Source organism: Martes martes (assembly GCF_963455335.1).
Source record: "Martes martes genome assembly, chromosome: 2".
In the NCBI taxonomy this organism is placed as follows: Eukaryota; Metazoa; Chordata; class Mammalia; order Carnivora; family Mustelidae; genus Martes; species Martes martes.
This window is the reverse complement of record NC_137889.1, coordinates 135,624,108-135,651,338: the sequence shown is the minus strand read 5'-3', so window position 1 is coordinate 135,651,338 and position 27,231 is coordinate 135,624,108. Positions and strand designations below refer to the sequence as shown.

The 27,231-nt window shown below is 46.0% G+C and overlaps 1 protein-coding gene across 4 annotated transcripts in view; it reads right to left on the bottom strand.

Annotated features, from left to right (window-relative positions):
* Positions 1-24,658, bottom strand: part of MGST2 (microsomal glutathione S-transferase 2) — a 28,867-nt gene extending 4,209 nt beyond the window's left edge. The window contains exons 1-3 of one of the 4 annotated variants that reach the window (XM_080796499.1): positions 24,156-24,658; positions 17,342-17,488; positions 13,180-13,279 (exon numbers count right to left, since the gene is read on the bottom strand). In XM_080796499.1, the coding sequence (XP_080652625.1) occupies positions 13,180-13,279; positions 17,342-17,488; positions 24,156-24,222 (314 nt within the window). In that variant the 5' untranslated portion in view covers positions 24,223-24,658. Of the gene's footprint in view, positions 1-13,179; positions 13,280-14,284; positions 14,337-17,341; positions 17,702-20,008; positions 20,222-24,155 lie in introns of those variants that run through there. The other 3 variants (XM_080796498.1, XM_080796497.1, XM_080796500.1) reach the window with 3 other exon arrangements.
* Between the last annotated feature and the right edge of the window lie 2,573 nt (positions 24,659-27,231).

The window sequence follows — 27,231 nt, the reverse complement described above, 5'->3', positions numbered from 1 at the left end:
ATCCGGGCCAAGAATCACTTTCCTACCTGTAAGCTGCCAGTAGTAGGAATGAATTTTAGCTCTTTTCCAAAAGACAGACCTTGAGTTGGTTCTGATTCTAAGCCCAAAATTCATTCCACTTCTTTTCTAAAGAACCCAGAAAATAACACAATTTATATTTATCAGATCTCTTCCCAAAAATTCTTACACACTCATTGCCTTCCACTTGAGTTACACAGCAGTTAAAAAACACTCCTAAATAATTTCCCTAAAATATCCTGAATGGAGTATTCTTCATTCCCATTATATGGAGGGAAAAAATAAGTCCCGACAGCACAAACCAACCCATGCCTTGCAGAGAATCAAAGGTACTGTGTCACCACCAGATTCCAAAGCCCTGTCCCAACATCAAGTCAAATTGCCTCTATTCATAGAAAACTTGGATGGAAAATCTGATACTATTTTAAGCAAAAAGGAACAGTTCTCTGAAAACTATAATTCATCTGCACCTAGCAAAGAGGAGAAAAAAGATGAATTTTATTCATCCTTCCCATGCCGCACCCCCAAGGGATCTCGGTTAGGTTGGCTGTGCTCCTTGCTGACACTATCACAACCGGAAAGAACTCTACTGTCATTTGTGATGTCTTGAGTTGACCCTGGTGGGAGTGGCATAGTGTAGAGAATCCAAAATGACTCCACATTCTTCCTTGAAGTTTGTGTATGTAACGTTATGAGACAATCAGCCCAGAAATAGTTGATACCGGTTCTTGAAGACCTGTATCTTTGGGGTGCCTGGGTGGCTCAGTAGGTTAAAGCCTCTGCCTTCGGCTCAGGTCATGATCCCAGGGTCCTGGGATCGAGCCCCGCATCGGGCTGTTTGCTCAGCGGTCGGGCTGTCTGCTCAGCGGGGAGCCTGCTTCCCTTCCTCTCTCTCCGCCTGCCTCTTTGCCTGCTTGTGATCTCTCTCTGTCAAATAAATAAATAAAATAAAATCTGAAGACCTGTATCTTCTAGCCAAGGTCACCATGAGGGGCTTTATTTTCTTAATTTAAAAAAAAAAAGTTTTTTTTTATTTTGCTTTGGCCACCAAGATGGCAACACAGGGGGCTCTGGAACTTCCCTCCTCCCACGGATACCCTGATTGTACAGCCACACTCACAGAGCGATTCCCTCTGAAGGAAACCCAAAAGCCAGCTGATGACTCCTATAGTGGAGACAAGGAAAAGATACCCACCCTGAAACAGGTGGGCAAGGCTGAGACACACGCTCGCCATGCACCGCCCCCCCAGCACAACACCATACCAGCAGCTTCTCCCTGAGGACCCCACAGATAGCTGCCAACTTTTAAGACTCCTGCTTGAGGACTGGACCCTCAGAACGCCTAGCTCTGAAAGCTAATGGGGCTTGCATCCACGGGATTTTGGGGAAGGACTCCAGCAGGATGCAGCACAATCCCTCCCTTCAGGGGCTTGCCAGCAGGGGCTGTGTCCCTCACCTCCCTTGAGGCTCCAGGAAGTGACCCAGAAGATAGGGGGAGGGGGTGCTGAGGTCCTGGGTGAGCAGGGCTGCTTAAGGAGCCATTGAGATTCCGGCAAGGGTGTGACTATAACTGCATTTGGGCTCCCTGAGGGCGGAGCCTGGAGTATCTGGGCAGTTCTGCTCCCAAGAAACGAGTCCCTTTGTCCCCTCTAGGCAGTTAGTCACTGTTGGTGTCACCCTGGCCTCAGGTCCTAGCGGTGGTCATTATCCATTGCTCCTCCGGGCCCCACCTGGGCTGCTCTGCCTTAAGCCCTAGTCCCTCTGAAAGGAGGCTCTGTCCCTGTCTTAGTATCATGTATCAGAGATCGAAAATAATTCTCCTGATGGCCAGCCATGGAGCCCAGCTATATGGCAACGGTATTCCTTGTAGCTGCCTACCGAGAATACCAGGTCCTGCTTGGCTGACACACCTTGCGTCCCGTTCTACCTGTTCAGTATGACCTCTTCCTGCACCACCCCAACCCAGCATGCGACCATGTCTTTCTGCCACCACAGTTAAGTGATTTGTGTCTGGATGTGTCCCAAGATAGCTCGTTCACAGTGAGGTGTCCACAAACACTGTTCAACTCAAGGGGACCAAGTTCGGAAACTGTTCTTAACAATCCTATCGGTGACTCATTATAGTAACATTGACAAGAAAACTAAACTGGAAATAATTCCTGGTCTCTTTTGGACATGAAAGCAGATATAGTCTGTCTTCTTACACTAGGTGATCTTCAGAAAAAGTCTCCAAATGCAACAGAAAAAGCTGGAAACAGCTGTGCCCATTTCCCTTCATGTGGGAAGGGAAGGGGGTAGCCGACTATGGCCACTGAGGGACTGTCCCCTTTCCCGCATGCCCACACTGAGGGAAACGTGTATGTCTACTCGTCCCTGGTTAGAGCCCTCTTTGCTCAAAAAACCTGTGCTCTTTTGATATTTAAGCTTCCCATAAAATGACTGGGGGAGAAGCTTTTCCTTTGTTATAGGCAGAGTCACCATATGGCTCAAAGTCTGCCCAGGGGCAATGACAGGAAGAGTTTGTTAGGAAGACAGTAGGGTGACAATCCTCCTAGTTTGCCCTAGACTGAGCAGGATTTCAGAACATGGGACTTTGAATTTCATAACCAGGATGGTCCCAGATGCATTGTCTCAGTCCGCCTAGACCTGAGGGCTTCCTGGGACATAGAACTTTGAGTAGGAAAGTGTCAGATGAACCGGAAGGAGCTGGTCACCAGAAAGGATGACCCGAAGAAGCCTATGGGATTGATTCGTTATAGTGGCTGGAACCCCTCAGGGTTCATCCCCAACTCCGAGGGAGCCTAGCTGTGGGGCCCCAGACTCGTGGCCACTCCAGAGTCCCACTGGACCCAAAGGCTAGAGGTAGTGAGTACAGTCCTGAACTAAGTACCATTAGATCCTGTCTCAGTCATGAACTGTACTGCTCAGTTTACCTCATTTTGGAAAAAAGAACCAAATTGAGGCCTGACAGCCAAATTGAGCAGTTGCTAAAACACGGGTCTCCAAATTTTATTGACTGTATAGTTCTCATGGTTGCATAACCCCATTAAAAACCAACAAACAGGGCGCCTGGGTGACTCAGTGGGTTAAAGCCTCTGCCTTCAGCTCGGGTCGTGATCCCAGGGTCCTGGGATCGAGCCCCGCATCAGGCTCTCTGCTTGGCAGGGAGCCTGCTTCCTCCTCTCTCTCTCTGCCTGCCTCTCTGCCTACTTGTGATCTGTCAAATAAATAAATAAAAATCTTAAAAAAAAACAACAACAACAAACAGACACATGTCCTATATGTAGCAGAGGTAGTTAGTTGGCCACAAAGTTGGTGTTGCACACCTAGGGACCAGATGCCCGGCTGTCCTGGATTTGGGCAGGGCCATTTCCTGCCAATGGAAAGAGAAAGTAAAACATGTCACCTCTGAGCCAAATGGTCACGAAGCAGGTGTGCCAATCTCCCTTCCCCCACACACTGGCTGAGTGGGGAGAGTTCTGAGGACATGGATGGGGATAGACCCCTTAGATGGACAGAGTGTAGGCCTCTAAATGGCCATGTGGAAGGCCGCTCCACCAGGAACCCCCACACAGGACCCTACATGACCAAGACATACACTTCCATTGTGTTAAACCACCAGGAATATGGGGTTGATCCATTAGCCCAGCTCATAGAATCAACTGGAAAAGAGTATCATCTACATGATAAAACACACACAAAACAGAAATTAAAGAACGAGATTTTAAGAGCAAATATAAATCGAAGCTCCTCACCCTCCCAGCAGATTACTTAGTGTCCCCTCAGCATGGACGCGTCACCTGGGGGAGCTCTGACCTCAAGCTCTTCTGAATTGCTCTGCTATTTGGTGGATTAGGAGACTGTGTATTACACTCTTGTTCCCAGAAAATGTGAAGCAGGTACTGAAGGGAAAAACCAGATTACCTAGAGTACCTAGTAGTATAACACGCTTCAGAAATAAAAACAGACAAGGCAACCTAAAGGAGCCTTCTTAGGAGGTTTTCCTATTTCGAGTTTTCATTAGCTCCTTTTTCTTTCTCCTTCTGTTTGGGTGAATCATTCGGAAGCAGCGGGCCGCCCACCGCCATGAGCGGCCTGCTCTGTTAGCAGATGGCCCAGCCTCAGTCTGCTGGCTTTTGACCCTGGAACGTCTTTTTGATAATTACACTGGCTGAGGGTCAGAGAAACAGGTTAATATGCTCAGCAAAGGCTTGCAGAGTAAAGGTGCTGAGCTGATCTTTCTATATAGATCTGTAACCATCTGAACTGCTCCTTGTCGAGTAATCCTTGTGTGGGAACTCGAGAGGGCAGTGGCCACAGATGGCAGGAGGGCACGATCGAACCCCCCGCTCAGGGGTGCCCCTGCTGCAGAAGCACCAGGATAAGCAGACAAGGGAGCGAGGCTTGCAACTCATCCACACCCCTGCTGCTCCTTGTGTCCCGCTACCTGAGACTCGGCCAGCGTGGGGGACAGAGCTATTTGGTGGTGGCATGGACTGACTGTTGGTGTCCCTCAAAATTCGTATGTTGAAGGTCTAACCTCCAGTGTGGCCGTACGTGGAGTACAAAAGTAATTAAGGTTAAATGGGGTCAGAAGGGTGGGACCCTGATCTAATGGGATTGGTGTCCTTCTATGAAGAGACACCAGAGAGCTCTCTGCCACCCACCAGACTCACCCCGCCCACCCTCTGCTCTGTCTTTGCGTGTACACGCCAAGGAAATGACAAATGAAGACATGGCAAGAAGGCAGCCATCTGTAAGCCAAGAGAGGAGATCTCTCACCAGAAACCCAAGCAGCCAGAACTATGATCTTAGATCAAGATCTTGATCTTCTCATCTCCAGAAGTGTGAGAAAACAAATGTCTGTTTTTTAAACCACCCAATCTGTGGTATTTTGTTACCGCAGCCTGAGCTGACTGATACAGACAGTTTGTGGAGGAGGGTGCTACAGTTTGAAGGGCTCATAGTTTAGAGTCATTATCTCACCTCGGGGACCCGTAGCCCATTCTAACTCAGTGGATAAGGACATCTTGGGCTTTTAGCTAATGTCTAAGATGGGTGCACTTGTAAGAAAAATGGAGATATGTTTACTGCCTCTCTTTAACTTGTTTGTACTTATTACAAAAATAGGTGATCCACATTACTTATAATCCCAGTGTTGCAGAATACCTGAAAATTATTCTTTGTGAATTTTCCTTTCTCCAGAGTTTTTAGACATACAGTAGAGCCACTAGTTTGAATCTCTAAATTTCTGGATTTGAATTCAAAATGACTACAAAAAAGTAAGTGAAACAGCAAAAACAAAAAATTTACAGCTACAGTGGGTAAGAAGAGGGTAATATTTCTAAGAGTACTCAGGTTCATGATGAATGGGTTACTTGTGACTGGCTAATTCTGGAACAGAAACTGAATAATTCAATATTAAGCAAATAGGGGTGCATTCAAAGAACTAAGTGAGAGGAAATTCTACTATCTTACCCAGCACTAAAGAAACCATTGTTGGGACATTACATATACTTCCAGGCTTCAGGTTTAGGATACGAAAAATCTTAGTCCAAAGAGAACAACCAAACTTTTTTAATGATTGGGGGGGAAAGCTAAAGAATTATTACAATGAAGCCTCAAAATACAGAAGATGAAAGATACTTAATAATGGTCCCCAACTGTATGAAAAAGAGTGGGGTCATTAGCAGCTATGCCACTCTCCTGAGGAGAATAGAATCAGAGGGAATGTACTTAAATCGCAACAAGATCAAGCTATTACTTGGATCTACTTCTTAGATTTCTGAAAGCCTCCAATCTAAAGGGATCAAGGTACTCAAATTAGACGAGATAGAATTTTTTAAGCTTAGCAATAACTTGAAGGAATGGCCCTTGTTGAAACTATAGTTGCTTTGTTCACAAGTTTAAAAATGTATTCCGGTAAAAGACGCAAAACTCTAGAGAGTCTTCTTTAAGACCTCCCTGTAAGAAGGGAAGAGGAACTGAATGGGGATGAGGCCCTGGGCTGGTAATATGGGTAAACCGGGAGCCATAATAATCACTTCTGCTTGGCAAATGAATATCCAACCTGAGGTGAGCGTGGTCAGAGGGACCTTGAAGTGGTTGTCAGGAGATGTCAGTTTCCACTTAGAGCTAGGATTAGTCCTAAGGCCAGGCTTCTTGACCATACTTAGGACAAAAGAGCAGGAAAAAAGAGCAGGGGAAAAGACAGCATTTCTGATATAGCTATGACCCTAAGACCTTCAAGGGAGGCTGACGGACTCAATGCTTTGGTCCAGGAGAGCCAGAAAAGAAAGTACATTTCCTCTCAGGGATTTGCAGAGCTCAAAAGAGCCTACCCTTGAAGACAAGAATAGCCGAGTAGGCTTTGGAATGACCTGGTTATCCCAAGGGATCCTGCCCTAACCACCTCAGATAAAATCCAAATGGCTTCACTAGCAATGAATCCAATCTGATTTGGCCTGATATACTTAAACCTTATAGTCTAAGTGAAGACTTGGTCTAGTGCAATGGAACATCTAAGAAGAAATTCGGGGAAGTGAGTAGGCCATCCTCACTCACCCTTCAGAGAGAATGCTAGACAATTACTACTATGCTCTTAAAGGTATTGGATGACTCCTCACTCCCTCTGCCCCAATTATTGGCCATTATTCTTTAACCCCTCTTCATTCTGCCATGATTAATCAAACAGAACAAACAAAACACTCCTAACAAGAAAATTAAGTGTGTATACTTTTTTTTAATAAACAGCAGCTTAAGAGAAATATTTCAAAATGGCGTCCAGCTATAGAAAAGAAGAGAGAGGGGTGCCTGGGTGGCTCAGTTGGTTAAGTCTCCAGCCCTTGGTTTCAGCTCAGGTCATGACCTCAGTGTTGTGAGACTGAGCCCCGGGACTAGCTCTGTGCTCAGCACAAAGTCTGCTTGGGATTCTTGAGCCCTTCCTCCTCTTCTCTCCCTGCTTCTCCTCCTCACTCCCACCCCCACGTTCTCTCATTCTCTCAAACAAATACACAAATCTTTAAAAAAGAGAGAGAGAGAAAGGAGAGAGCAGTAACTTGAAAGAAATCAAATTTGTGGAAAGGGTAAGTACAAACAGAACCAGAAGCAGCCCAAGGCCTGAGCAGGCCAGAAGCCCAGCACGTCCCAACAGAAAGTTCTTAGATGACAGAAGACAAGGTAGGAAGATGTGGAATTTCCTCCTGTGAAGATGTTTATAAATAGTACAGTGTCTCCTAAACTTCAAGCATTAATATATCACTGTCAAAAGTTTAGCATCTCCATATAACACTTACTATTTTTCTATAAATCACCTTTTTTTTTTTTACTTAAATTAGGGAGAATGAAATTTTATGAGTAGAAAAAGAAAATCACTTTCTAAATAAAGTATAAAAATAAATCCCATGAGAACAAAATTTGCCAAGTTCTCATTAGATGCTGTTGATTGCTGAAGGCTCAGCGCACAAGACCCTCCTTCTGTCGAAGAAGAGAATGGATGTTCAAGAGGTGTTGAGAGCACGTCACGAGGGCTCCGTGCTAAACGTGACAGATTGAACCCGTTTATTTCTTCTCCCTCCTGAAACCTCACTAAAATGCCAGCAAAGGAAAAAAATAGACATAAAGTCATTGAGAACAAGGAGAGCGGGAGCAGACACGGCAGTGGAAGAGAGATGTTAGCAAATTTCTGAAGGACAGCCCTCAGCGGAATGGCAGCTGAGCTGACAGAGTGCAGACAGATGAAGCCTCACTGCCCGCAGAAGGACGGACCAATGAAGACTAAGACACTGCTCATCCCAGAACCCCAACAGGCTCAGGAACTGGGGACTCCGGGTACCTGTGAGGCCAAAGGCTGAATGGGAAGAACTATTTGACAGACTCTAATAAGGAGTGCTTTAGCTCCCCTCCACCTCTGAGCCCCACTCCTACTTCCCCATCCCAGGACAGGGGAGCTCTATTGCCTAGAGAACCCCAACCAGAGAATCACAGGGGAGTCCAGAACAAAATTCTGTGCTAGGAACCATGTGCACCTACATACTGTGTAGAAGAAGAACCTTCCTTCCTTCACCTGGCACACTTTCAGGTTTTTGGAAGTAAGACCTATTATACTCATCCTCCTCCCTCACCCCACACTTGCCTGCCCCCACAGGGGGGCTTAAGAGTTTTCTCGAGAGAAACCAAATGGTCCCAGAAAGAGAACCTACAGATACTGACTTTTGGAGCTCTCCCAAAGAAAGCTGCTGATGATCAATCACCCTCTGGTGAAGCTGTCTAACTCAGTAAGCCCCACCCAGGCACACGGAGCTCCCAGCTCATTTTCTGACATTCTTTATTAAATGGGCACAGACAGCCCATCAAGAACCACTTGACTTTTGAGTAAAGCTTCTAAGATCTCCTTTGTTCAGATCTCTTTGCTGGACCCTTGTCTTCTTGATTTCTAAGGCTGGTTCAGTCCTTGCTCCTCTTCTCTCCTTTACCTACACCCACTCCCTTAAAGAGTTCTTAAAAAAAAAAAAAATTCTTCCAGTGTCGTGGTTCTAAATCATCTTCGTGTGCCAGTGAATTTATATTTCCAGCCCAGATCCCTCTGCAGGATTCATATATCCACCTGCCTGCTGTCTCTCTACCCAGATGTGTACCATACCAGGCTGTTTACAATGCAACAAGAAAGGATCCAAGTAGCGTAGTGAATGACAATGCTGACAGCCTCTCCTTAGCTGTAGCGTAAGTCACATCTCGGACACAACATGTCAATCAGAATCGTCCGGTCTTCCCCCCAAAACTGGTTCCCCTGCTGCCTTCTCTCTCTCGGTTGTCTGTTGGGATGCTCAGGCCAAATCTCTGAGGTCGTTCTTGACGCTTCTCATACTCCATATTTATTATGTCAGGAAATTCTCTTGGCTCTATCCTCAAAACATATCCAGAATCTGACCATTTCTCACCATCTCTACTGCTACCTCCCTGGGTCAAGGTAGCCTCCTAACCGAACTTCCTCCTTCTACCAATGCCTCCATATAGACTGTTCTCAGCAAAGCAGATCAAGTGATCCTTTGAAAACATAGAATGGTGTTAGTCCTCCGCTCAAAACCTTATAATGACTTTCCATTTCCTTCAGAGAAAAGCCAAAGGCCTTACAAAGGCTTTTAAGGCCCAACACGATCCATCTATTAGCTTTCTAACTTTACCTCCTACCACTTTGTCAGCTCCTTCTCTCAGCCACAGACTTCCTTGCTCACCCACCAGGCACATTCCCACTTAGGGTTTTGCAGTAGTTACTCCCTCTGCCTCAAGAGGCTTTTCTCTGCATGTTCACATGGCTAACTCTTACCGGCTTCAAGCCTTTGCTCGAGTCACCTTCTCCGTGGGGTCCACACGGAGCAACCTAAATAGGAACCTGCCCCAACCCGCCCCCAGCAACCCATCCCTATGCTCCCTTAGAGTGCACTTCTTCTTCCTTTATTTCTTAACACTTACCACCTCTTGCTTAATATAGTATTTTCTTATGATATTACCTGTTTACTTTCAGTCTTCTTCGACTATAAGGTGAACTTCAAGAGGGCAAGGATCTTTGTCTAATTTTTTCACTGGTATATCATAAGCTACTGGAACAGTGCCAAGTATATAGAGGTGGTCAACAGATATTTAATGGGCAAATAATACATAAAAATGAAAGACAGAGGCTAAAATTGACAAATAAGAAGGAGCTTGGAAAAAACAGAAATGATACAAGAAGTTTAAAAAATATTACCATAAAAATCCTTAGATATAAGAAATTACACTGTATCCGTAAAATAAAAAGGGATGATTTAATAGCAGCAGTAATGGCTAAAGAACAATCAAAGAATAAAAATTAATTCTTAGAAATTAAAATTGATATCTGAATTTTTTTTAAAGGTTAGTAAACAGAAGTTCAAGAAATTTCCCAGAAAGAGCAAAAGTCCAAGAAGATGAAAAACCATAGATAAAAGAAAACTAGATGACCCATCCAGAGCTCAACATACAACTCATGGAGGTTTTAAGAATAAAGGAACAGAGAAAATGAAGAAGAGGAAATTCAGGGGAAAAGATATTTTTTAAAAATTCTAGAACAGGAAGACATGAGTTTTCAGTCTGTAAAAAAGCTTTATGTAGGGGTCAGCACAGTAAAGACAAATGCCTCTCAGTAAGCACAGCACCATAACATCTTAGGACGTTGGGATGAGAGGAAGATTCTAAAGCCTCCACAGTTTCCAAAGAACCCGGAATTAGAATGGCACAGAACATCATGACAATACCAGTGGAAACTAGGAAATAAAAGAGAAATATTTTCAAAATTCGGAGAGTAAGAATTTTTAACATAGAAATACATGTCCTGGGGTGCCTGGGTGGCTCAGTGGGTTAAGCCTCTGCCTTCAGCTCGGGTCATGGTCTTGGGGTCCTGGGATCCAGCCCTGCATCAGGCTCTCTGCTTGGCAGGGAGCTTGCTTCCCCCTCTCTCTCTGCCTGCCTCTCTGCCTACTTGTGATCTCTGTGTCAAGTGAATAAATAAAATCTTTTAAATAAATAAATAAATAGGGGTGCCTGGGTGGCTCAGGGGGTTAAGCCTCTGCCTTTGGCTCAGGTCATGATCTCAGGGTCCTGGGATCGAGCCCCGCATCGGGCTCTCTGCTCAGCAGGGAGTCGGCTTCCTGCCTCTCTCTCTGCCTGCCTCTCTGCCTACTTGGGATCTCTCTCTCTGTCTAATAAATAAATAAAATCTTTTAAAAATATATAAATAAATAAATAAGAAATACATGTCCAACCAAGTCATCAATCAACCATGAGGCAGAGTAAAAGCATATTTTGAAATGGAAAGTCTCAAAATCTGACCAACTATTCACCCTCTCTCAGCAAACTTCTGCAGGGTAAGTTCCACCAAAATGAGAGAAAACCAATAAATAGGAAAATAGGAGATCCAGGAAAGCAGGCAATCTAAATCAGGAGAAGATAAGGAGAATTCCTGGAATGATGACAAAAAGTCCCACAAGGACAGCATGTAGCAGGTTTAAAAAGCATTCTCCAGATTGGAGAAAGATGGAGGACCCAAGCAGAAATGATCCAAGAAAAAAAATGGTATTACTAGAATAATGTATTTGAATATATTAAGAGATTTTCAGTTCTGTTAAAGATTTGAGGATGAAACTAAGCAAACAAATAAAGAGGCAACCATTAACCCCAGATAAAATGAAAAAATTCATAGGAAAGAGCTGAAATCATTATATACTATTCAACTCAAGTTTGAACATTACTTACTTAATTATAATAATATAAACATCGGCTGTCGGTTTAACTCAACAAAGTGATGTAACGGTACTGGAAAGGGGAGGTAAGGAAAAGAGGAAGGGGAAAGACATGAAATTCTTTCTTCCATAAAAGGAAGCTAATGGATAATGTCTAAAATCCATTACTCAATAAATAGCAGTGAAAGCATAATGTTTAGAAATATGGAAGTAAATACTAAAAGTAGTAGTCAGAAGGCTGCCAATGGTTGTCTCTGGGGTTGGATTGGCAGTAAGGAGAGTTATTTGTTGCTTTCAAACTTGTAATGTCACTTTATCTTCAGACCACATACACGTTATTACTCTGATAAAAAATAAATATTGGAGTGTGGGACATACCGGCACCAAACCAATGCTTTCCACTTGACATAATCATAAAGATTCAAAGACAACCGAAAGGGAAATGAGTCTCTCACCATGTCATTCAATGTTACTGAAAATCATATCTTGGGCATAAAGTTTCAGTCAAATAAGAGATCAAGCTCTGGAGATCTGCTGTACAACACTGTACCTCGACAAACAATAATATTTTATACATTTAAATTTTTTAAGAGGGTATATCTCACGTTACATGTTCTTACCACAAGAAAACTTTGTTGAAAAAAAAACATGTTTATGCACCTCTTAAAATTATCTCTTCTATTAACATCCCGCACTTTCAAGCCTGGGGAATAATCTGTGCAACTCTTTTTTTTTTTTTTTTAAGATTTTATTTATTTATTTGAAAGAGAGACAGTGAGAGAGAGCATGAGAAAGCAGAAGATCAGAGGGAGAAGCAGACTCCCCGTGGAGCTGGGAGCCCAATGCGGGACTCAGTCCCAGGACTCCAGGATCATGACCTGAGCCGAAGGTAGTTGCTTAACCAACTGAGCCACCCAGGCGCCCAGTCTGTGCAATTCTTGCCTTTGAAGTAAAGAGATGGACAAGAGAACGATGCTGTCAGCTCAAGGATCATGACTTGCCCAAAGTGATTCAAGATGGAATAAAAAGCCAAATAATCCAGTCATCATTAAAGAAATCAAATTTCATAGTTCAGGTTTTTTCCCACAAGGAAAGCATCAGTTCAGATCATCTTATAGGCAATTCTCACAATTTTGAAGGAGGACACTCTCCCAATCTTACTAAAATTCTCTGAGAAAATAATTCTCTAACTCATTCCATGAAACTAGTATAATCTTGATATCAAAGTGAGACGAAGATCATATAAAAAAAGGAAAATTATAGGCCCACATCACTCATGATCTAGATGAAAAATCCCGAAGTATTAACAAAAGAGCTGAGTGACACATAAATGGTGACACATGCAGTGTTTCTAAAAGCACTTATTTGGGGGATGAGATCTAAAGGGAGCCCTAGCATCTGTAGCAGCCAAACTCATGGTGTTTATGGTGGAACATTCTGTATGCATCTGAAAAGACAAGATGATCAAAATCACTACAAGTATGTGTGAAATGGAAAGTTTTCTCACTCTTACAGGTTTGGGATTTCAGGAAACGGTTTGTCTCTGTTTCACGTGGAAAGGTAAAATAAAGATAGGAAATTGATGTCATAGCTAATCCAGCTGGAGGCTATCGAATTCTCAGAGTACTCGAGGGGCTCTTGAACCAAACTGCCATGCTTAGAGATATAGAGAAGTCTTTCTTAAGATCCCAGCCTTTTCTATAAATACACCCTCTAAATTCAAAATGTAGGTTGGTAGAGACTCCATGAGCTGGATGCTTTAAGCTTCAAGGATCATAAGAAGGGGTTTGGCTGTGAAGTATGGTTTGTTACAATGGGATATCTCCTCTGCACCTCTTTGCCCTTATCAGAAGTCTCTATATGTGGTAGGCCCAGATCCCAGAAGGGTGGGGGAAGCATTACTTACTGTGCACGAAATATTCTTTCAAACTCTGGTGACCCAGAGACTGCCGGAGGTGTAACTTTGTATTTTAATCTTGCCTTTCCCACATGCAAAGCAAAATAACCTGCAAGGATAGAGAGGGATTAACAATTAAAATGTAGCACATCACTATTGATTAGGAAACACACAAATTTAAACCACAATTAGATACCATCACATACCTATTAAAAGGTTTAAAATTAAAAAGACAAATCATATAAATTAAAAAGGAGAGCAGTAAGGCTAGCAGAGCAGCCAGAATTCTCATATACTCTGGTGGAAATGTAAAATGTACAATCACTTTGGAAAACCATTTGGAATGGGATTTTTTAGTTAGACATACATAGACCATATAGCCAGTCACTCCAATCCTAGTTATTTCCCCAAGAAAAATTAAATCATACGTCCATACAAAAATGTGTACACAAATGTTCATAGCAGCTTTATTCATAATAGCCAAATATTAGGAACAATTCTGCAATTGTTAATTGTTAATTTTATTGTCTCAACTACGCTAGGCCATGGTGCCCCACTGTTTGGTCAAACACCAGTCTAGATGTTTCTGTGAAAATATTTTTTGGGTGTGAGTAACATTTATATCAGTAGAGTAAATCTGAGTAAAGCAGATTACCCTCCTTATGTGAGTGGGCCTCATCCAATCAGTTGAAGGCCCACAGAGAAAAGACTGAAGTTCCCCAAAGAGAAAGGAATTCTGCCTACACGCTGCCTTCAGGCTCCATATAGCAACACCAATTCTTGCTAGAATTTCCAGCCTTCGAACCTGCCCTGCAAATTTCAGAGTTGCCAGCCCCCCCAATGGTATGAACCAATTTTTTTTTTTTTTAAATAAATGTGTGTGCGTGTTGTATTAGTTCTGCTTCTCTGGAGAACCCTAACACAAATGTTGGTCAACAAGCTAATGGATAAACAAATTGTGGTGCATGTGGTATATCCATATAATAGAATACTATTAGACAGTAAAAGAGAATGAACGATTGACACATGGAACGACAGGGATGAACCTCAAACATATTATGCTGAACGAGAGTAGCAAGATCAGAAGAGAACAGTACTGTAGAGTTTCACTTACATAAACTTCTCAAAAATGCAAATGAATCCATAGTGACATAAAGCAGATCAGTGACTACCTAGAGAGGGCAAGAGCCAGGAGGGAAGGTCACAAGAAAACTTTTGGGAACCATGCCTCCTTGTCTGACTCAGTTTCCCTACTATGAGATCATCATGACTTTGTTCTTCCTTGGCCACATTTGTTGCATTAGATCATCCAAGCCCAATGCCAGAGTTGCTTGCATCTGATGACCAGCCCTATGAAGCTCGCTGGCTTCCAGATCACACTTCCTCCTTGGTCAGTTGTTCTCACCTCCCATCCTTATCACCCTAGTTTTGCCCCATAATTAACTCTGGGGTCAAGGATTTCCCTTCAGATTATTTCTTCCGGTTTCAGTTCCCTACCAGTTCTCTCCAGGCGATCCTGGTCTCGCTTACTTTAGTACCTCCACATCCATTTCCCACTTGCTCATGTTTCAAATCTAGTTTCCTTTTGCGCACCACGTTTCTAGCTTGTGTGACAGTCTCTGGCGTGATGCATTTCCTCCTGAGACTCGATCCTATCTCCGTTCTGACAAGTCAGTAAATAGTGAGCCTGGTTCAGTAAGGGCTCGCACAGCAGGCCTCTTCCCTCCCCCACGACTTCCTCTCCTCTACAAATAAACCATGGCTCAGGATTTAAACGCTGCAGCTGAACATCAAAAGTGCATAAATGCTCTGCTAGAGTCTCTCATTCAAAATGCTGTGGCATCCCTGAAGCCAGGCAGAGCAGGGTGAAGATTTGGGAAATGCAGGACTGGGCACTGGCTGTTTCCAGCCCTGGCTAAATCCTCGCAAGGCAGCCTGAATCTGGAGAGGCCAATAAGTCATGTGCCCGGCTGGAGCCAAAAAGGCGATGTGTCTGCAGAGGGGAAATATGGCAGCCATTCTGTACCCTGCTGCCACCATGGCTCCACAGCCTTGGAGAAAACACTTGATAAGTCTTCTTGCTTCCATCTGTAAGATGGAAACAATGAAAGACGTGTGCTCCTTGATTTACACTGGGCAATGGGGCAAGAACCTAGAGTTTCGAAATAAAGCCATGTGTGAAAGCTTTGAAAGTACCATCTTCCTCTTGGCTCTCCATAGCACCTGGTCACGCCTGTGGACTGACCATGCTATGCCCCAACCCCAGGCCAGGCCCCCTGGTAGGCACTTCCCATCTGGCATCCTGCTTAACCCTCTTTGAAGAGGACATTGAAGGGCAGAATATCCCGGTCAGGGGTACCCAGCTGGTAAGTGGCTGAGCTGGACAGATAGGGGACTGTCTGTTTTCAAAACCAGATCTGTTTCTACCATGATTCATGGTGTCCCTTCTCCATAAACACCAGACTTCTGCAGAAGCAGCAAATTCTGGTCCTTCATGTCAACTAAACAGTTGTGTCTTCTCTTTCTTTCTCTCTCCCTCTCTCTCCCCCACCCAATCAGTAAATGTTCCCCATCTACCACTGTTAAAAAAGAGACAACAGGCTCAAAATGGAGTCATTAGCGCTAAACTGACATCACGGAACCGAGACTTAATCCCTCACTTAATTACGGTTTCAACCTCTCCCCGAAGTGGAATCTTACACAAGTCAACCTGGAATTACCAGGTTAGCACTAGTGAGGCAATAGGCCTGATAGATAAATCCTATCTAAAAAAGGTGACCTTTGCCACAAACAATCCCCGTTTGCTAGCAACTTCCTTTTGTGCCCCCTCCTGCCCTCTGTCTTTCATATTGTACAGCTCTCCAGAGCTCCTCTCTATCTGCCGGATGGGATGCTGCCTGATTCATGACTCGTTGAATAAAGCCAATAAGATCTTTACAACTTTCAGTTGAATTTTATCTTCGAGTACCGACCAACCACCAGGGGCCCAGTTTCCTCTCCTTTCCACCCACTCCTAGCCACCCCCACCTGACCTCTGGCCACAGTTCCCCGCTGTCCCCTGCACCCACCAGCACACAGACGCCTCTCTGTGAGGCTGACAGAGGCTCTGGGGCGTCTGTGGACCCAGTCTTGTGCTCTCTGCGGCACCAGGAGGAGGAAACACACAGGATTGGTGCGCTTCCGGGGAGGTGTGTGGGAACGTGGGGCCGCTGTGACCCAAGGGCCCCTTTAGTTGGCGATAAACACCCTGCTTTACTCTAGAATGTCAATCAATCCACACAATGTGTGTCATAGTATCATATTTTCATAAATACACAAAACACACTGGTTAGGCAAGACCCTGAACATGCATGTAGGCCGGGACTTTATCCAAAGCTGTGGTCCCTTCGTGCTCTGGCCGTCTGTGCACCCTGAGCCGTCCCCAGCTCTGCCTCCCCTTCCTGGGAGCAGCACAGTCAGAAAAATAAAGAAATATGCATGGTTGGTTCCCAGTCTTGCTCCCCAGTGTCCAGACCCTTTTCCCCATTTAGCATGTTAAGCTGACATCATAGATAAGATGATAATTGACCCTCCATGGAGCAAATGCTCTTTATATAACCAGCCAATCGAGATGCCCAATAAGTCTAGTGGGAAGGTGCTTTAAGATTTTGAATTCATCACCTAACTTGAAGCTCGTATTTCTGCAGATTTTTTTAAACCTGATAATCATACCTGCCATAGGCAGTTTATTTAAGAAACATTAATTAAAACATGAGGCTTCAAAAAATCACAGCCAGGGTCTAAAGCAGGTACAATGTTTCCTCTGGAACCCTCCAAATTAGTATGGATAGCCCCCCTTCCGTCAGGTTAGCTGGTGCATTTCCAAGGGTCATCTGAACTGGGCCGTGGGAGGTAACCACAAACATGGCAGAATCTCCAGGCTCAGAGAGCCTCCCTCAGCCGCTTTGCGAGAACTGCTCCCTGGAATGTTCCAAAATCTCTCTGGGGAAGGAGGCGCGGACGACCCAGGGTACCCTACGCCTTGTGTGGCTCCCATGGCCACCAGGAAGGAAGCATGAAACTCAAAAACCAGACCTTCTTCCCCCTCGGGAGGCGGGGGGGGGGGGGGGGGGCGCGCACACACACACACACACACACACACACACACACACACACTGCCTGAGACTCTTACTTTGTTGACAGGCGGACAGGACTGAGACAGCAGCCAGCAGGATTGAATGCCCAGCCATCTTCACATGGAATGTTCTGGTCCAAGAAACTATTTGTCGAAATCCAGGGGCCGGTAGCAGGCACTTTCGACTTTGTAATGTTGACCTTCCTTATAAGGTAAACAAAGCCGGAGAAGGGAAAAAAAAAAAAAAAAAGAAAGAAAGAAGGACGAGTCTAAGGGCTGGGCTGGGTGATCTTTGCCCTGGAACAGGAACTGGGACAGCAGGTCAATCTGGAGCTATCAGTCACAGATCTTTATCTAGCTGGGAGCTGCCTCCCGAGCTTGCTGGGAGGCTCTCTCCTCCCCCCCCCACCCCCCCCCCCCACACTGCGGCTGCAGCTCAGCCTTCCGGATTAGCCCTCCCCCAGCAGCACCTGCGGGAAGACCTTCTTCTCAACCAATTCCGAACCAACTTCCCCTCCCCCTCTTCCAACCTCAGGACCCTTGAGTCTCTTCCCCAACTGCAAACCCGAGCTGATCCCTTGCTCACTTCTGGTAGGAAAAGAGACGGAAGCCTTTACTTAATCCCACTGAGGTTTAATGCTCATTTAAAGGGATTTGAACTTTATTCTCCAGTAAATGGCCGAACTTGGATTTGAACACAAGTCCAGCAGATTCCAGTTGTGCCCTCCCTCACCGCACCCACTCCCCATCCTGCTGCCTCCCACTGTCACCTTGACTCTCCCTGGCCTGGTGACCATACATTCTAAAAAAATAATAAACTAAAGTATATTTTCTGAAAAGAAAGAGGGCCCTCAGGGAAGTGGAGGGATAGTTAGGTTGACTTTTTTTAAAGATTTTATTTATTTATTTGAGAGAGAGAGAAAGCGTGTGTGAGCAAGGGGCAGGGAGGGACAGAGAGGGAAGGAGAAGCAGACTCCAAACTTAGTGGGGAGCCAGACGTGGGCCTCGATCCCAGACCCTGGGATCATGACCTGAGCCAAAGGCAGACGCTTAACCGACTGAGCCACCCAGGCGGCCCCTAAGCTGACTTTTATAAGAAACACAGCACAACGGTCATCATGCCAGTCAGAGCACTGCCCCACACCACCAGGCCCAGTGTGGGTCCCCCCTGGCTGGGGACTTATCTACAGAGTCCATTTATTATAGCCCCTCCCCTCTGTCAACACAACTCTTTTGCTCCTTCAAGATGCAGCTTCCTACAAAACAAAGTTGGGGCCTGTTTCTCATCTCACCCCCCCCTTACTTAGAGGGAGCCCCAGAGCCAGAAGGGCCTGGGTGCCTCAGCCTCACCCAGGCCTGTGCTTGGGCTCCCTCCCCTGGCTCTTAGTGCTCACGCAACCTTGCCCAAGATGCTGAGCATCAGTCTGATACCAGGGGCTAAGACAGGCTAAAGGGACTCCTAGGTGCTGTAGCGCTGTTAGGCGGATTAAGTTAGTTTACATTTATCAAGCACTTAAAACAGCATGCATAGCATCCAAACCTGTGTTCTGGGTTTGTTAAATAAACACACAAAGGGGCTTCATGTAAGGCGCCACCCCACAATGGGCCACTTTGGCGTGAAGATGATTTTGAATTAAAAAGGAGTCAAATCCAGCAGATTCAGGAAAAGCTCTTTACCTTCCCGCCCCCAACTGCCTAAAAATAATTTAGATAGAGAACCTGCTTCAGGAAGCGAGGTATCACTATAGATAAGGATGGTAGGATACGAACCGGGTGTGGTAGATAGGGAAGAACTTAACGAGGCCTGTTTGGTCAGAGTCCTCTATGTCCCGTTGTTTCAGTATGGCCTAGCAAACACTTGTTGACCCAACATTGACCCTTTTTCATCTTCCTGTGAAGTGCATTCCTTCCCTTTGAAGTCCCAGACCTCTACCCCCTTCTCCTTAGTTCAGAATGACATGTACATGTCATCTTGCCTGTCTTTGGAATTTCCGTGTCTTTGTGGATTCCTTGTGTGTGCACCATTAAATGTGATTTTCTCCTGTTAATCTGCCTCAAGTCAATTTGATTCTTAGTCCAGCTAGAAAAACCCTTGAGGGGACAGAAAATTCTTGCTCCCCATCCGCATCTAGAAGAGTACTTAGCGTATTATGTACCTAATGTAGAAAGATATACTTTAAAAGGTAAAAATCATGCCTCTCATGCAAATATTAAATGAAAACACATCGAAGGTTTTATCAAATTCATTAATGGGGGAAACAGAATGACCTTTTAACTAGCTCAAAGGAGAATTTTTAAAAACCACACATATATGATATTAAAAAACAAAACTCAGCGGAGGACAGGTTAAAGACCTTATCGGCTTTATTCAGATACTCATGCACCCAGCAGACAGGAAGGAGCTCTGAGAGCTGTAGGAAATGAAAGACTATTCTAGGCAGAAGGGGGTAGAACAAGGACATTTGACCAGACAAAAAGTAAATTGCTTATTGTAAGGTTACTCTCCTTTAGGGCATGGCAGGGATCGACCTGGCAGATTACTTAACTAATGCTGATGAGGTGATTTCTGACGATCTAGTTTAAGATTCCATTTCTCCAAGAGCTGAAACAGTTATTAAGTGAAGTCTCGGCGTGTTGACGTGGGACTTCGCATAAGCGACTCTATTTGGGGCCGGTTGTCTTGTTTTTAACAACAGGGAGTAAGGAATGCTAAAATTAACTTACAAAGAGTGGCAAACCAGGTCTGCTCCCAATGCCAGGTTGGTCCCTTCAGGTTCCCTCTGCCCTTGTTGGTTCTGAAATCACTGAAGAGGACCATTATGCAAGAAGGCAGATCCTAGAAGTTCACGGTGGCCCCAAAACGTTCCTGTGTATTTGACTGAATGGCTTGGGGTTTCAGTTCTCAGCAGGCATTCCGAACTGCTGGCCAGCTGCCCCGAACTCCTATCACCGTGTACTGAAGTAACCTCCTCCAATGACAGCCTCAGAGAAGAGGTCTGGGCTGGGCCCGTGGGCACGCAGAGGCTCTCAAAGGGAGAGGATTGCTCCAAGAATGAAAAACAGCAGAAGGAAGAGGGGAGCAGGGAATGGGGCCCCTGGCCCGTGGCCACAATCTTTCAGTGTTTATAGCTCCCATTTTGAGAAACTTGGGTACATCCAAACTAGGGAACTAGTTTGGAAAACAAACAAACAAAACAAGCAATTCCAGAGGGAACTTCTTTGGCTCCCACTGATTTGCCTTCTTCCCACTTTCCAGACAAATCTTGAGATTCCCTGCTCACTTTTCCAAGCCAACCCCAGTCAGTCCCCAAATCCAGATCCTAAGAGATATCGATACAATGGGAGAAAAAAGGTACTCAAGTACTTTGAAACCCAGTGCATTCATGTGTAATCTGCTTTGATGGATACTGAAAGTTGGTACAGTTTCTGCCTCTAGGAAGGTATAAAACAATGGAGCTTTGAATAATGAGATGTTCATCACCTTGTGTGGTGATAAAACTTCCAGATGATCCTATGGTTGAAATATTGCCATCCCATGAACAAAGACTAGCAAACACGTGAGTTTCTCTGTACCTTTTCCCTGGCTGCACTGACGATGAAAAGCGTCGTCCCTGCATGCAGGACACATAGATCCTTCTGATAAGTGTCCCATTCCTTACATTTTTGTAAGAAAAGAAAAACAAAAGGAGACGCAGCATATTGGTAATTACAATACAGTGGACTTTAAAATATATATTCTACCTATAGAAACTCAAAGGAATCTATAAGAGTTTCTACAGATTTACCATATTCATCAGTGTTTGTTGCTAAAATGATACTCTGGGGAAGGCAATATAGTGAGGCCAAGGTCTGGCAACATAAAAACCATTCCGGCCCACGTGAAAGAGCTGTTTTCATGAAGCACAAACTGTAAATACAACTACTTCCCTATAATTGCAGTAAGAGATGAGAAGAAATGATACGTTTAACTAGAGTCATGTTCCCTCTCAGACCAGTGGCATCCCCCTACCCCCATCAGTCCCTGGCCTTGCCCTCTATGCTCTATCCCTGACCCTCAAAAATTGGCAGGTGGTCATCTTGTTTCTGGTAGCAGGGCGGCTGCCAACAGTCCTCGTGCAGAGAGACAGAAAATGCACACCCTCCCCCAGGATGCCCAGAAATAACCAGGGCAGTTAGGATATCCGACAGCCACAATACTCTTCCCTAAAGAAACAGAGCATGTAAGTTTCTCCACGTGCCTGGAGTTTACTGCATTATCTCACCGGAAGCCCCTGACCGGTTGAAGAAGCCTTGTGACAACGTGGCATGTGTTGAAACAAAACTCAGATAAACCAAATTTGAAATCGTGCCCCCATCCGGGCAGTGTAAAAAAGTAGAGAACTGCGGCAATCCCTCAGAATACGCCCTCCCCTTTTAGAAACTGGAGCACTTTGCTCTGTGGGCCTGGATGTAGACAATGAAGCTGAAGAAGGCCAAGGCATCTTCCCCATGGAGGGGACCTTTGCCCTGGGACAGACGGGGCACAGGGAGGATGACAATCGGGTCCCACCAAGTTTCAGACACAAACTGCCGGTCACCTAATACCAGGAAAGCCCCACCACGGCTCAAAGAGACAAAAGAAGAGCTACAAAGAAAGCAAAAGAGAGATCAGTTGCCGGCGTAGTACAGTAAAAAGAGTAAAATAGCACAGAAGCTGGCATGGGGCGGGCCGTGCGCAGCTGTCTCTGCCACTCCCCCCACGCCCTCCGGCCCTGGGTGGGCCCAGAAGAGACGAGATCTATTTGGCGAGAAGGCCGTTGTACAAGGCAACAGATGAGCGTTGCAGGCGTTGTGATTTCCAAGACTGCAAGGATTTCCCAGAAGAATGGAAACAGAGTGCTTGAATTACTTCAAAATGGCTTTTGACAGTAATAGAAGGTCTCAGCCCGCGTTGTCTTAAGTTTACATAAGGCTTAGGAGAGGATAAAGGAAAGCAGAATCTGGAGACTGGTGGAGAGAATGAGAAATCTGCGTTCTCACTCTTGACAACTCCCAGCATATGCAGCTTCCTCTCTCACACACACACACGCTCACACAAGTGCACTCACACACACAAACACGCCGCACGTCCGTACACACGCCCATACACACTCACACCCACACTCGTATACGCTCACACACACTGAACACACCCTCGCACTCTTTCAAACCCCACACCCACACGCTCACACACAACCAGGCACACTCACAGGTGCTACGTTCATCTCCCAGGAGGGGACACGTATTCTCATGGAAATAATGTAAGTGGTGGCCATATTTCCAGGTGGCCAGATGTTGAACAACATTTTAACCCAGAAGGGAGAGACCATTTTGCATATTGGTGATCGAACAACAACAGAAGGAACAAACGCTATTGATTTGCCTCTTTCAATTAATCGTTACTAATTTTTTAACTGACTAGTGTATGGAATTAAGTACTTGAAAGCAGGCGTCGTTGGCATGACCCCCCTGCCCTGCCCCATGGGGAGAAGCCAGGCTCCCTGTGGGCCGGGCCAGAGCAGGATTCATAAATTTGCTGGAACCAGAGCAGTAAGAGGCAGATAAGCTCTGAGCTGAGAGGGTCCATGCACTCTGGATGGGCCCTGGGCTGCTGAGAGGGCCTCGGTCTGCTGGGAGCCTCTGACATCCACTATGGGCTGCCAGCTCCCCAATTCCACTCAACAGAAGGGAAGCTCTGAGCACTGTGCCGGTCCTGTGGAGAACTGTCTCAACTAAGCTACATAATCCAACAAAGACGAGCATATTTTATTCCCATTTTTCTGATGGGAGAAGCTGAGGCTCGGAGGTTAGTGATCTGCTCAAGGTCAGTAGAATCCAGTCCCGCAGATCCCAAAACCTTGTTCTCAGCTTTGGCTGCACATTGGAATTGCGCGGTGGCCATTAGAAACACCGATGCTTATCCTCTCCCCTCACGGCAGTACAGATTTCGCCTGTCCCAAGTTCAGCCTGGGCACCTCCACTTTTTGAAAGCTCCCTAGACGATTCCGAAGCTCACAAAGTGGAGAAGCACCATCGTCAGCAACGCTTCTTAGTGTGGTCCTCACCACCCACCACCGACCTCTAACACCAGAGCTGATACACACATGCAGATTTCCAGGCTTCAGCCGGGATCCATTATTAAGCATCTATTTCATGCTGGTTAAGCATACATGGCCTCACATAACATCAGTCCTACGAGGTTGTCGATTCTTCTGATTTTACAGACAAGGAATCAGGTTCAGGGGTCTTCAGGAGCTTACCCAGTGGCTCTATCTCCCTGCTCCCCCCAGAGGAACGATCACACACCCTCTTGGGGGCAGTCGGGAGAGGGAGAATTAGCTGGTGTAAGCCAAAGCGGGCATCAGTAGAGCCCAAGAAGGGGTATGGAAGTTTCTGTGGCAGCAGGAAGGAGAAGGTGGGGCTGGAGGGGGTCCGAGCCGGGTGCAACCCAGGGGGGATGCTGGAGGCCCGAGGGGGATTTCCACAGAAGGCATTCCTGGGGTCTGGAGGGAGGCAGGAGGAGAAGACAGCCTGAGGAGGGAAATCGAGGCAGAGCTGGGGGAGACGGTGTGCCCTGAGCCACCAGCAGAGAGACATCTGGGCAGGGCCGCCGTGTCTCAGCTAATCCCAGGTTGGAGCTACCAGCACTTCCCGCTAACTGACTTTGATGTGCATCTAGACCAGTGGTCTCACATTAGAATCACCCAGGGCACTTTTTAAATAAATATCAATTTAACTGAGAAATCGCGTGGATTTTACAACGCCAGCGAGACCCGCTACCGCCTCAGAGAACTTACTGAGATTTCTCTGCACCAAAGGAGGACAGCTCACCTCCTCTATGCCCCAAACCTACCATTTCTCTTCAGCTTGGCCCTTAAGGTGTCAATGTTACTGTGTCTCTGGAACGCAGCTTCCTTCATTAGGTATCCTATGCAGACGGCAAAGAAATCTAGCTCGTAGGTGGTGTTGAGTGATCGGACCACTGAAGAAAAAAAGCAGGGGCTGAGGGGTCCCCGCCTGTCTCTCTGGGGCTTGTTAAGGCAAAAGGAAAGGGCAATTATCCCCCTCTTGATGAAAAAACACAAAGGTCTCCGATTAAGAGCAAACAGTTAAAACAGCTCTTACTCACTTTGAACCATGGCACTAAGCCTGCGCCGGGCTGACTCACCCACCAGCAGTGATTGCAACACGGCTTGGCCCGTGACAACCTGACTCACGGACACAGGGATCTGAGCTGACTGTAGGCCAAGGCAGGACCTGCAGAAAAAGAAATAGAATAAAACAAGTCTACCAGCCCCAAGCAGGAAAACCCAGGGTAACACCATGAGGCAGGAAGGCCTGCTACTGTTTTCTTCTGCTTTCTTAGCAAGAGGATAAAGAATTTCAAAGATTGAGGGCACCTGGGTGGCTGAGTTGTTAAGCGTCTGCCTTTGGCTCAGGTCGTGATCCCAGGGTCCTGGGATGGAGCTCCGCCTCAGGCTCCCTGCTCCGTGGAACGCCTGCTTCTCCCTCTCCCACTTCCCCTGCTTGTATTCCCTCTCCTGCTGTCTCCTTCTCTCTGCGTCAAACAAATAAATAAAACCTTTTTAAAAACAACAACAGGGGCGCCTGGGTGGCTCAGTGGGTTAAGCTGCTGCCTTCGGCTTAGGTCATGATCTCAGGGTCCTGGGATCGAGTCCCGCATCAGGCTCTTTGCTCAGCAGGGAGCCTGCTTCTCTCTCTCTCTCTCTGCCTACTTGTGATCTTTCTCTGTCAAATAAATAAATAAAATCTTTTTAAAAAATCTTTAAAAAATTAAAAATTAAAATTAAACAACAACAACAACAAAGATTTCCAAAGATCGGTTGAAAGATGGTTTTCTTTCTTTCTTTCTTTTCTTTCTTTTTCTTTATCCCTCCCGCTTTCCCTTAGACTGTGTTTTTCTCCCATCTTTGTTGTCAGCAAAGCATCCTCAGAATTTCAGTCGCTGGCCTGTCCCAGGCATACCCATCTGGGATCAGAACTCCGGACAAAACAGCTTCATTGGCCCTTCTAGGCACCTCACCTCCTCCTGCCTCCGTGAGCCCACTTCCCATTCTATTCTCAAAGGATGCACGGACTCATCATCTCAGTTCATGCCTAACTTGGTTCTGAACAGCCACACATTCAGAGCTGGGAGCTGGGGCTTAAACGTTGTCCTTTTCATCCAGAGAAGTTATATTTTGTCAAACCACTAGGGGGAGTAAATCCCAGGGTTATCACAACTCCAAGGATTCCACACCTCTGACGGAAGCTGGAGCTTCGGGACCGCAGATGCTCCCATGACAGTTTCCTCCCCCTGGCTTTCCAGAGGTTCCTAAGAATGCACATCAGCAAGCTAGAAAAGTCAGTTAACAAAAACTGCTTGCCAAACTCATTTCTAAACAATGTCCCCCAAAATATTTTTCGGGTTCTCAGAGATCAACATACTGACCATTTCCAGCCAGAGCCCCGTGACACTCGGGAGCCTCAAACAGGCACAAACCCCCAAGTGCTTAAATGTAAAAATACCAGGACTTCACTCTGACCCATTCAAAACTGAACACAATCGAAACACGGTTTGTGCCCCCCGAAGACCTAGGATCCAAAACAGGACACTTCAGGATTGGTGTCCCTGTTGGAGACTACAGGAAGCTGTCAGGAGAAAGAGGGGAGAAAAGACAAAGGAGACGCCATTCGGTGGATGCAGCAGCCCAGGGGGAGACCCAGAGAACCAAATACAACATCTTGGACTTTGAGTTGATCCCTCAATGAGCCTCTGGCCTCTGGAGTGGTTTGGTAAGAGTCTGGAGTACTCCACATAAGACTTGCATAAATTCGTAGCAAAAGAGCAGGTCAGAATGCTGTGGACTTTGGAGAGATTCCCAGGACCAGCTAGACCGGTCGGTTGGTAAAACATCACAGAATGGGGCCTTCAACCATACCCGGAGTGAGGGCCCTGCCTTACAGCAGCAGAGAAAAATTAAAGCAAGGAGAGGAAGGAATCTGAAGATATTTCCACGAATACATGTAAGGAGTATTCATTCATTCATTCATTCATTCAATATCAGGTTGAGCACCTCTCCCCTGTCAAGCTCTGTGCTAAGCCCAGCTGTCATGCAGTTAACAGAGGAGTGAAGACAAGCATTAACAAGGCTTTGCAAAGCTAATTAATTCCCGGGCGTTGTGACCAAGTCCCAGGTGCCGTTAGGGGAATAACCTAGCCTGGGGGACAGAAGAGCCTCCCCAAAAGTGACCTTTCAGCTGAGAACTGATAACAATGTCATTGAGGTGACTGGGCTGCAGGTGTGTGTGCTGGGGGGATGGAGAGACAGGAGCAAAGGGAATGCCCCAGGCTGAGGGACAGCAGTGAAAGGGCCTGAAGAGGAAAGGGCGTTGGCACGGTCAGAGAATGCTGAGAGGACTGCAGAGTGGCTGTTGCACAGAGACCAGAGAGAGGGTGGGCTCTGGGGCGCCGGGCCTGCCGGCCCAGGCCCATGTTCAGGACGCTTCCTTTAGACCAGAGGTTAGCAACGAAGATGATTTTACGACCCACCCCTCCCCCAACCCTGGGGACCTTTGACAGTGTCTGAAGACATTTTTACTTGTTACAAGCAGGGAGTGAGGTGCTACTGGTAACTACTGACAAGAGGTCAGGGACGCCGCCAGACATCCTACGTTGCACAGGGCAGGCCCCCACCACAAGGAATGACCCCACTCAGAATGTCAACAGCGCTGAGGCGGGGCTGATGCTGTCACGAGATTTGTTCCAAAAAGATCACTCTGACTTCAGCTGGACTGACAGAGAATCACGAGCGTAGACACAAAGGGATCTGTGAGGAAGGCCTGATGCGGTCTAAGCAAGATGGCGGGGAGGGTGGAGAATGTCGGTGTGGGTGGAGCCAAGTGAACGGCTGAGAAAGATTTTCAAA